The following is a 12,473-nucleotide window of genomic DNA, read 5'->3' on the forward strand; positions in this document are numbered from 1 at the left end:
TTTTATTGACGTCTTTCCGCGGTTGAAAAACACAGACTGGCTGATTTCAGAAGGCACAGGAAGCACAACAGCCATTCAGTGTCCACCACTCATCCAGCCAAACCTTATCAGCATTAGGGCATTTAGACCTTATGGGCAAAACATCAAATGAGTTAAAAACACTACTCATAACCATAACACCTATTAAAATAGACCTAGCTTGTTCTTCCAGCGACCATGCCAAATATTTCAGGCACTGCAACCATTCCACTCATAGGAAGTGGCGTATTTACAGGGAAATTACACCCTCTACGGATACCCTCAGCAGCGCCCCCTATTGACCTGCCTACAGGAGGATAGATAGATAGATAGATAGATAGATAGACAGATAGATAGATAGATAGATAGATAGATAGATAGATAGATAGATAGATAGATAGATAGATAGATAGACTATTCTATAACCTTTCTAAAAATGCTGCGCCCAATTTAAAATTCTTTCAACTTAAAAAAAAAATGTATCTGGACCTTGCGTTTTTTCCTCTTCACTGACTGTCTCATTATTAACGTGTGAATGGCTCTTAACTGATTGAAAAATAAACAGCACATTCTTATATCAGTGTTGTTATTGTTTAAGCAGAAAGATTTCCTCGAACATTAAGTTTAACAACATTAATAGTAAGCTAAAGATGACAAGGTTTTAATTGAACTATCCATACGCTAAAAAACAGATAATAGACTATGTGTGCCTAAATTAAAAATTTCAACATTTTCTAAAAGTGCAGATGTAAATTATGCTAGTCGTTAGTGAAAGAAATAACTAGTTTTAGGTAAATCTCATCTGAATGCTGGCAAACTATTCCTTTGTTCCTATTCTATTCTTATTCTATTTTGCACACATTCCCACATTTGATTGATTTCTGATTACAGCAATAAACCCTTAATTCACTTAAAGCTGCATAATCTCGAGTGATTGTAAGTGTGATGATCATCTGCTAAATGAGCAACAACGACCACAATTCACTCCTTCAGTCAGTGAAGCTCCCACAGCCGTTCATGAGAGTTTAAATGCTGGGGAATATTCCCATCTTCCCACAGGAGAAGAAGAAGCAAGCAGGAGGAATTACTCCAGGAGAAACTACGGACATACTATTGTAAAGATGGAGATTAAGGAAGAACCCTGCAGAATAAAAGATGAAGATACAGAGGAACAAATAGGTTGGTGTTTTCCTTCATTCTCTTTAATGACTGATGAGGAACATTAAGATGAAAACTGACATATAACAATAACATCTAAAACTAGATACTAGTAGAGTCAGTAGTAAACTGGATATGTGCAAAATTAATACACTTTGTTTCTCATTTGTCCTTTTTAAATTTAATTTAATTTGTTTATTTTAGATCTAATGGAAGTGAATGAAGACAAACAGCATCAGTTTCAAAAACCTCATTATTTCACAAATGAAGATGGAAATGCAGTCGTTTCAAAGACTGAAGAGAATTTCACACAGAAACAAGCTGGAAAATCTGGAGTCAAAGGATCTTTAAGCTGTTCTGAGTGTGGAAAGAGTTTCCTATGTAAATCAAAGCTGAACACACACATGAAGATTCACACTGGAGAAAGGCCTTATACATGCACTCAGTGTGGAAAGAGTTACAGACATAAAAGACTCCTAAATGATCACATGAGAATTCACACTGGAGAAAAACCATTCACTTGCTCTCAGTGTGGAAAGAGTTTCAGTCAGAAAAGCTCTCTCAAAGAGCATCTGCGCCGTCACTCTGGAGTGAGATCATTCAGCTGTGATCAGTGTGATAAAACATTTGTTTATGAATCAAGCTTAAGAAAACACCTTAATGTTCATACTGGTGTGAAGCCTCACTTTTGTTCTGTATGTGGAAAGAGTTTTTCACATCTTGGATCTTTAAAACAGCATGAGAGTATTCATACTGGTGTGAGACCTTATATGTGCTTTGACTGTGGAAAGACCTGCATTTCATCCGGCAACTTAAAAACACACCAGAGAGTTCATACTGGAGAGAAACCGTACAAATGTTCACACTGTGGAAAGAGATTCTCTCGGTCAGGACACCTGAAAGTTCATGAGAGAGTTCACACTGGAGAGAAACCGTACAAGTGCTCTTCATGTGAGAAGAGTTTCACCCAATCATCTGCTCTACAGCGACATGAGAAAAATCATTGTCCGAAGTTGTCTAAGTGACAAAGTTCAGATCCATAACTTGTAAATAAGCAAAAAATGGTATTACCTTTAATACAGTGATTTAATCTAAAATTAGGAGGAAGGTTAAAATGGTTCTTTATTGCATTCTATTCGCACTGGATTAATATTTTTCCACCTGAGATTGCCACCACTAACCTACAACAAAGAACGTGTATTGACAAGAAGTGAAAGCCAATAGAACGTTCCATTGCAACACCAGCGCCCAGCAGCAGCGCTACGCGTCCGCCATTTTGGGGTGAAAGCGACTCGGCAGTCATATATTATACATATATTTAGTCCAGTGCAGAGGTCATTTTTAGGTTGAAATAATTAGGTGATTATTTTAACTCACAACAGTTAAAGTTATAGCAGTTAAAAAGAAGTTGCTACTTAACCAGGCTTTTCCCCCCACATAACTTGAGACAGGGAAGTTCAAGGATTTAATTAATTATATTACTCTCCACATTAAGTGTGACAGGTAAGAATAAAGTGATATCAGTTCATAAAGTTATAATAACGTTAGACCGTTTCCCAGGAGGTACACATAACGTTACAAAAATAAGTTATCAATGAAATAAATGAATTTAGCAAATAAATGTAATTGTAGGCTACTAAAATGTAAATGTTGGACAATAAATATATAACAGCAATAGAAAAGCTTTACAGTAAACTGTCTTGTTTTTTTGTTTTGTTTTTTTGCAGTACCATATTAATGACCGTTAAAGCAAGACTATGTAAACAAAAAAACACAGCCACTGTCCAAAGTGGCAAATAAAGTTATAGGATAACGGACACCGCAATGCATCATGTTCTATAGATCATCATGTTTGTAGCATGATCCAAGGGATTAAAACGTACAAAATATATTTCAGGCCTAGTGGAGTTGGTAACTAATAATAGTAGTAAATGTGTAAAGTTGCATACAATGGAAATACTCACTAATGCAAGACAAAACTACCTCAACAAACTGTTATCTGTGCTGTTGTCCAGTAACTCCCGTTGGAATTTTCACCCCAAAATGGCGGCCGCGCTACCAAAACGCCACCTAGTGGCTGTTCCCCAAAAAGCATCAGAGTTTTGCATCTTGTTCTTCTATACTCTTTGCCTACGACCAGATATTGTTTTGTGGTCTGGATCAGCACACGCATTGTTCAACTGATAGAGTTAACAGTGCCATGGGAGGATGCGGTAGATGAGGCATATGAGAGGAAGAAACTGCGGTATGCTCATCTGGCCACTGAAGCAGAACAGCGAGGATGGAGAGTCCAGGTTTATCCAGTGGAAGTGGGTTGTCGAGGTTTTGTGGCACACTCTACAACCCGGTTCCTCAGAAACATCGGATTCAGTGGCCAAGAGTTGCGTCGCACAGTAAAGAACTTATCTGAAGCAGCAGAAAGGAGCAGCAACTGGTTGTGGTTGAGACGGAAAGATTCTAGCTGGCTGTGTACAGGCCGCCACGCTACGGTTTCGTAGAATTCTTGAAAACTTGAAGAGTCTGTTGGTTTGTTTGTATACGTTCCTGTGGATATTGCGTGAATGACGGGTGGTTGGGCGGATATTGTGTTTCGCTGTAGGTGGTATGCCATACGGAACCGTTGTCCACTGAAACTGCATATTAACGCACCAGTGGGGCTCGACAGCCTTAGTCAAACGGGTTGGCGCGTATGTTTGGGTTGCGGAGAGATTGTGAGATTGTGGTTAGGTCTCAGCAGCAGGAGGGATGTAGAGGTCAGTAAGCTGGGCTGAGTTGAGTGGGGGACGGAGGGGGGTGACTCTGGGACGCCAGAGTCACTGTCGAGCCCTCTTGAGGTGTCGTGGGCTAGTCGACGAAACACTGAGGACGGAAGGTGCCCACTTGAAGACCCTAGAGATGTCCCCTACTCGGCTCAATCCAGACGGTTGTCGTGCTGGTCCTGTTGTTGCAGCCGTCGTGTGTGCTGACGCGCCAAGTACACTGCAGCCGTTAACGCCGGACAGAAGGGGGGTCACACCACCATATGGAAAGAAGCGTAAATGGATGGAGAAGCATAGTTTATTGTAAAGCTACGTCTTAGTTTTGCTTATCTTGGCGAAAGCCGAGTACAAATCATCATGAAGTTTTAACATCTACTCTCGTGTAATGGAAATCATCACAGGACCTCTGTGTGAATTTGAAATTACCCCCACCCCCCCCCCCCCCACACACACACACACACACACAGACACACACACATGTTTTGTTCTTCCGACACCCTTATTGATCCTCTGTTGTGTTGCACATGTGCAGTAAACACTGAGTGTTACTGTATACAAGATGAACTGAACAGTATAGCAACAATGTAAAAATACTCGTGTCAGTGTCATCGCTCAAGCAGTGCATGGTCATCTCATACAGATAAAATTATATTTCAGAAAACTAGTGTGTTGCCATAAAATTATGAAGGGATGTGTTTTGTTTCTTTGTGGAGTTTAATTATTTGCATTAAATATATATGGGGCACGTGTGAAACAATGTCAACAATAGTCTATCAAATATCATTCATATCACAAACAACTTGTTTTTAGTCTCGCTGTTTAGAGGTGATCCATTGAGAACATATTGAAGACTTTATTGGATTGAATCACTCTCTGCACATTGTGAAAATGTAAGGAATAAAAATGAACACAACTTGTGATTTATTTAGGTATAATGAATAGATTTAATTTAGTTTTCATTAAATCAAGGGTTTTAACATTGTATTCAGCATTGCTAATGACCCAGTAGTAGTAACAACTTATTCTTTTGACAAATATGGCACCAGATATATTTTCGATGTAAATTTTAAGAGGCGATTACTCTCGTAATATGGACTCAGACAAACACATCACTGAGAGAAGATGAAATTGCTCAGGAAAAGTGAATGTGTCTGTGGCAATTCAGCAGTGACTTGTTATACAGGCTAAGAAGGTTTCATGTTATTTAGGTTCTTATACTGTGGTTATACCTTGTAATTTGACAAACAATAAAAAAAAAAATAGTAATAAAATGGAACTTGTGTTTAAGCTGATTTTGTGTCGTCTCGATCCTCTAAATAACTTACAAGAGCATCTATATTTTGATTGAGAGACATCTAAATTGGACAACTTATGCATTAAGCTCGGACAGAACAGGAGTTTTACATCATCATATCACTGATGAACTGTTGCTTTGTCTGTACTTTGACAACATCTCAGAAACCATAAACATCTTTCTCCATTTATAGCTTCTTTCTAAAGAGTCTATTAATTTTGATTAATAAAAAAATTACAAACCAGACGGTGTTTATTGAATAGACAGAGATATACTATTCTTTTACTTTTCTAAATAACTACATTTATTTATACCGAATATTTTATAACACACTGTAACCAGTAGATTTTGGTACTGTTCCTTTAAGGCGGAACGCACTCTCTCACTCATGAGTGGCCAGTCGGTATGAGGAGCGCGGGCTGTGATCATCGCATGTATGCGTGGAAATCCTGTCTTTTATTTCTTTCGCTCTTTACCTGTTTTATTTCTATTCAGTAACGCAGTTGTTACTGGAGTATTTGGCAAACTGCCCCGTGTGTGCGTGGGATCGACGACGCTGATAACAAATAACCACTGTGGAATATCAGATACGTGAGTGTTTGTTTACATTTGGCTACAACCATTCAGGCAATCTATCCGCTCCCCTCTGTGTAAAGCTTTACAACATCTCTACATGATATGAGACTCTATCTTACTGCGGCGCCAAATTTAAAATAATAAAGTAGGCTAACTTATGTCATTTAAGGTGTATTTTGTGAGTGTTTTTGAGTCTAACTGTTCGTGCAGTTCTAAGAGGTTATTGTTTCCAGAAGTACCACTACCGTATTATTGTTATTGGTTTTTCATTATTTGCATTGTTCTTTATTATTGCACACAATAAGCAGAGCTGCCAACTTTTGAGTTTAGCTTAGCTTAGATTTATGGAAAGGGGGAGGGAGATGAAAAAAAAACTTGCATCACAATAAGTGTAGGCTATTGTGGTTGTCAAAACATTTGGTAGCCTAACTACACATCATTTTATTAAGTTTAGTGACAGCATGGTGCAATAATTGGTATAGGCTACTGCTTTTATTATTGCTTGATATAAATTTTACAATTTCAATTTAATTCTTGTTACTTTATTCCGATCTTGATTCAATTTGGGTACATATTATTAGGTAGGCTACAGTAGCCTAGATGTTAATTTTTCTGAAGAAAAAAAATTGTTGTAAACATAGACTACAGAGAGCCCTGTCAGCTGGTATTATTAACCCTCTGGGGTCCAAGGTGTTTTTGGGGTCCTTGAGATGTTTTGACATACTCTGACATTTGTGCTTTTTTCAGTTGCTTATAAACATATTACTGGCAAAGGTGTAATTACACTCTATTTAGCACACACAGGGCTACCATAATGTGTTATCAACATGTATGTACATTTTTGTATTTTTGAGAGAATATTGTTTATGCGTGGTTATTGAAAAAACTAAAACTTAAAGTTTCTGAAATAAGGCCACAAAACACATACTAAATATCTGTCCACTTTTGACTAATGGATGTTGTTGCCTAGAGTTTTTTCTTCAAAATGATCTGAAAATCATCCTGGCTTATCATTCACATAAAACAATAGATTGGTTTAAATTTAAAAATGACACTTTTTGTTTGGAAAGGCAATATGCGCAGGGGTGTGACCTGCTGTGATTCACACCTGAGAAGACAATGGGCCCGCATAATGAGCGCATAATGGGGCTGCATACTAATGACCCTTTCATTCAGGTGTGTCACTGAGCCACAAGAATGCAATGCAATGACAATATATATATATATATATATATATATATATGCCTATATAATACAAAATTGGTTCACAGTTCCAATTATTTATTTATTTTTCAAATTGTGCTTGCAAATTGTATAATATCAAATGTAAAAAATTCTAGTAATTGTGCAGTTAATTATCATACTGTTTTTACAGAAAGTTTGGGAATGTATCCCAAATGTGTCACTAATAAAACACAATACAAATAATTTAAAGAGGAGGCTTATATTGAGCTTTTAAGATTTACCTAAGATTTATTTATATGTAGCCTACATATATTTTTGCTATTTTAATAAAAAGGTTACAATTACAACAACAATTAAAATTTTAACTATTTCAAATGTAATCTTTCTTTGTATTATATACTAAAGTATACATTTTATCATACATATTTCACAGTTGCGGATTAATTAGTTTGAATATAGCTTACAATCGAACAAACACTATAATAACATCTTAGCAAACAAGCTTATTTCATGTGGCAGTATTTTACAGTAAAAACGACATCTTGTCTTTCATATGTAACATATCGTTTTTATGATTAGGACATATAAATGTTAATTTGCAGTTTAATACGTTGCTTATACAAAAATATTTTATTTCAACATATTTCAGTCGATTTTTACTCATCTCAGTATTGGAATATAGTTAGGTAAAAGCTGTTCATTCATTCACACACAAAAACGCGATTCAAACAGTCTTTTTGTTTACAGACACTATTCCATATCGCGATTAGCACAAAGCACTTGAAAATAAAGAATGTACCTATTTCCTCGGCTGGATCCGTTGCTCCTCCAAATGAAACTACCTGTAGGCTACTTCTGAGGTAATTTTTTCCAGGATTATTATTAAGATAGTACTATTATTCCTCACAGCATCGTAATATGAGTCTCTTTCGGTGGTTATCCAGCTGATGTGTGGGCGTGGATCGCCTCAGAGCATTTGTGTTTGAATAGAGCGCGCGCTCCGTGGGCGTGGTCAAATTAACTTTAATGAGCTGAGACGAGAACGACTATCATCTCTCTCTTTTCGTACAGATTACATAAAATAAGAAAACATTTTTTTTATAGAAATTACTTCATTTAAAAGAAGATAATTCAGGCTTCATGCCTGTGTGCCTGTATACCTGTTTGACTGAGTATTTGCAGAGTTACAGATGATTTTTCGGACGCGTTTCAGAATGGACTTCACTGACAGAGAGAACGCAGAACGCGCATCATGTTTATTTTTCTTTATTAGGCGAAAAGCACAACACTTTGTTTTTATTATGAGGTTCCACAAAAAAAATACAAACTTAACAGGATCAAATGATGTACAACACTTATATGTAAGATCAAAGTTAACAGAGTAATTTGAGTCTCTTTTGCACTGATAAGGAAAAAAGTGAGCTGGTATCGCCGGCGAGACCGCCGACCCCAGAGAGTTAAAGGTTAAAAATAACAACTCAAATTAAATATAGGCCTAACAGGGATGGAAATTAACTTTTTTGTCCACCGGCCACTGTGGCTGGTGGATTTCAAAATCTACCAGCCACTCAATGTTTTTACCAGCCACTTTCTTGTTTTTAACCGACAATGTGTAACTGCATGTGAAAATTAATACTACAAGAATACTTAAGCAGTTCATTTAATCTCAAGTCTCAATGAAATACTGACATTTTCTCTTTCTCTCACCCTCGGCCTCATCCACCTAATCTGTCATTTATTTTTGTTTTGATGATAAATTGAGCCAGCCTCCAAAAGTAATTAACCTGTCCTGTGATTTTTTTTTTCTCTCACACAACACTCTCCAGACACGGATTTATGAGCTATAGTATGTTGGTTGCCTTTACATTAGAATAATATTTAATATAATCTAGATATGAAATGGAATAAATAGCATTCAATACAAAATGAATATGTCTCATATATTGAAATCAAGTTTTATGTGATAAAATATTTGCTTTGTTGTGCATTAGAACCACATCAGGCATTTAGTACAAAATAATTTATTGAAGCATCCAGATACTTCACCACGTGACAGCAGCTAGGCTCCTGATTGGTTAACGCGGCGCGAATTGACGCTAAAGTTCAGATTTTTCAACTCGGGCGGCAGACGCGAATTCGCGTCAAACGCGTATGCACAAAAGCACTCAATAAACAGTGTTTCCTCTAGGATTTTTTCCAGCCGTGGTGGCAGGCCCATTGCGCCAGGGGGAGGGGGCGTGGCCCATGAGTGATATTCCCATTGGCCATGCCCCCTTATCCCAGGTGTTTAAACCTCCCAAGCATTATAACATGAATGGCGCCAATTAAGCGAGCTAAGGCGATACTAAAATGTGACGTGAAAACAATGCCGACTGCTGATTGGTCACAGAGAATCTGCGTCATCATTGCACGCGCCAGATGGAGTATCCAGAATAACCCCGCCATTTTTAAATAGTTTGGCCAGAGATAGTTACTAAACTTACTACTATTATTATGGCAACTCGGAAGAATACGCCGTGGTCAAACGACGAGGTGCAGACATTCCTTTGTTTGGTTGCCGAAGAGAGGATCCAGCGAGAGCTTGATGGGGCAACGAGGAACGAAAGGCGTCGCTATGACGACCGGGTACTATTTGTGGCGGTACTTTCTGCAATGGAAAACGGAGCGAAAAGCGAGCCGAGTCGAGGCGAGCCAAGGCGAGTCGAGTCGAGTCGAGTCGAGCTGGTACTGGTAATGGAAAAGCACCATAAGAGCGGCAAAGCGATTATGCGCATCCCGTGCGCAGAATGATGCACTTGAAGCAACGCGAAATCACTGCGTGCAGGTGCAGCGTTTCGCATTGAAAAGTTCAAAGCACAAAGCGAAGAGATTATATCTATCTATGCTTAATGTATTATATCTATGCAACAGTTTATTGAGCCTTTTCTTTTAACAGTTTTAAATTTCAGTTAACTTACAGTGAGCATGAAGAACAATTCATAGTGCTCTCTACTCTAGTGCTGTAGTAACAGACACCCGGGAGAAAGGAATATGATTTAGAAAGCGCTATAAACTCCAGCAAGATAAAGTAATTTTATGCAAACTATAGACCTTTAGCTACAAATAAAGTATAATAATGGGAACATTGATCTTGAAGAGAGTGTCGTCGTGTTACTGTCGTAACCGAACGTGACGTGCTGTTTGAATCCTGAATGAAGAATGACTGAGGAGAGATGAGTTTCTTATTTATACATTTTTACCTCACATTATGCTATTGAATGACTTTGGAAGTCTTGGAATATAGTGCGAAAACTTTATGGTGCTCTACAATGTTTTGTATGCCTTTAGTGGGGCTTAACAATAACACATACAATATCGGACCGAGAAGCTGCAGCCGTGGCGGGATGATTTAAGGTGTGGCGGCCCGCCACGGCAGAATGAATGTAGCGGAAACACTGATAAAATCATGCGCGCGGAACGCGTCAGACGCTCGAACTTGCCGCGCGAATGAGGCGTATTCGCATCTACCACGGCGCGCTCTACACCTCATTCGCGCCGTCTTTGCATTGACTTGAAATAACAATGAAATAACTCACGCCAGACGCTCTATTCTCGTCTGGTGTGAACGCACCATGATGTTTTCTCTGCAGACCTCTACGCCTGCGATGTAACGCCACATTTTGTTTGAAGGTGTGCCTCCTCTAAAAGTGTCCGTCGTCCGGGTGAAACAGTATGCTATTTTTATTTACCCGCCACAGTGGCCGGTAGGTGAAGCGAGTTTACCCGCCACAACACAAAATCACCCGCATTTGGCTGGTGGCGGGTGCTAATTTCCATCCCTGAGGCCTAATGCGGTTTTTATTACAACAACTTTTTAATATTTTAATGATACAAGTAAAAAATATGATAAATATGTCGGTAAACGAACGTGCACATATTTAGCTAAATATTCATTTATACTAATACTAAATATATTATAAAATACTATTTTCTTCTAGCCAACTTACGTGCTATGTTCATTAAAGCTGCTGTCCATAACTTTTTTAAGTTAAAAATAATCCAAAATAATTATATTAAAAAAAACATATTCTGCCAGTGGTCAAAACTATCTGCTTGCCATAGCTAGATTCAAAACGGTTAGCTTGTAATAATGAATTTAATTCCAGTGGTACTGGTGGGTTTCCGTGGGAAATTCGAGCATGTCTTTGCGTCATTACGTCACACCCTTACACATAAAGAAGGAGTTTCGGCTAGCCGGCTATACTGCGCGTGACGAGATGTTTAGATGTATAGGCTTTTCTCGCAGCACTTTACATAATTAAACTTATGGTATCCAGAAAGATCCAAACAACAATCATCAGTGTCAACTGGAGATTCAGCAGTTATAAAACCCAAAAGACTTCGTACTTCGGATTTAAGGTGGCTAGAGAAAGAGAAAGAAACCGTCTCATGCGAACACAAGGATTTAAACATCGGCGGGGCTTTTGAAAAGTGCGTGAACTCCGTGTTTTGCAGGGGTTCAAAACGGAAGAAGAGACGGCTTTTTTCTGCTGAACAAGAAAGACATTTCAATAGTTCAATCGTGTAACAGTACGTTTTCTTAATTCACACAGTTATGGAGTTTCCTTTGTTGTGCCTTTCTCGTTTTGCTATTATGGAGAATATGAATTCTGAACTACACAGGTAACCATAAAACACATTAAATTTAACATTAGTCACGCAATGCTTATGTTGTTAACATGAACAATTTGAGAACAAAGTAGGCTATAATTTGCACGGTTGCTGTAAATCGTGTTGAGTAAATCTAACGAAGCTTATCATGTCGAATGCTTTTTCCCCCTTAGTTGGTCAGAACAGAAATGGATGTTACTTACTTGTTCAGAAGACATTTTCTTATGAAAATTCTTATGTTGGTCAAACTTTCAAAAAGTGAATCTGTGATTCTGTATGACAGTATCCACACAGCGCGGTGACTGACAGCACCACTCGCCTTAAAACAATGTGTTCATCCGCGCTGTTTCATGCTGATTTACAACCCACGTAAAGATAATAATTCCGCGAATCACTGCAGTTACAGATTTCGAACAGAGAGATGGCGACAAAGAGGAAAAGCTACGGACTGCACCTTTAAAGGTGCAGTGTGTGATTTTTAGCGACATCAAGCGGTTCGGTTGCGAGTTTGCACTAAGGGTTCAGTCCACTGCTCACCCCTCCCTTTCGAAGACGCTACGGTGGCTAAAACGGGACAAACATCGTCGTCTGAGACAGCAGAGAATAGCCAGAGTAAGCCAAGAGTGTGTAACATTGTCACTGTTTCTGTACCACAGTCCATTATAAACCACATCATGGATAAAGTTTACAAAGCCATAGTCAGGTGAGGATCAAGGGTCTTAATATATAATGTAATAATAGTAATCAGCTGATTGTCTCACAAACGTAACCTGCACATTTCTCCCCACATAGCAAACTCATAATACAGCGAGGGAGAAGAACCACATGAAACT

At 38.4% G+C, this 12,473-nt stretch overlaps 2 protein-coding genes across 2 annotated transcripts in view; both read left to right on the forward strand.

Moving 5' to 3' along the window:
* The window catches only part of LOC130073060 (gastrula zinc finger protein XlCGF7.1-like), a 296,214-nt gene that overhangs the window by 179,016 nt on the left and 104,725 nt on the right, over nt 1–12,473 (forward strand). The window lies entirely within an intron of this gene.
* Nucleotides 945–12,473, forward strand: part of LOC130073098 (gastrula zinc finger protein XlCGF52.1-like) — a 41,651-nt gene continuing 30,122 nt past the window's right edge. The window contains exons 1-2 of the mRNA XM_056238535.1: nt 945–1,203; nt 1,447–2,170. Of these exons, the coding sequence (XP_056094510.1) occupies nt 1,140–1,203; nt 1,447–2,170 (788 nt within the window). The 5' untranslated portion in view covers nt 945–1,139. The remainder of the gene's footprint in view (nt 1,204–1,446; nt 2,171–12,473) is intronic.

The sequence above is a fragment of the Rhinichthys klamathensis genome, unplaced genomic scaffold, assembly GCF_029890125.1.
Source record: "Rhinichthys klamathensis goyatoka isolate OS25496 unplaced genomic scaffold, OSU_Roscu_1.1 h1tg000523l_1, whole genome shotgun sequence".
Taxonomy (NCBI): domain Eukaryota; kingdom Metazoa; phylum Chordata; class Actinopteri; order Cypriniformes; family Leuciscidae; genus Rhinichthys; species Rhinichthys klamathensis.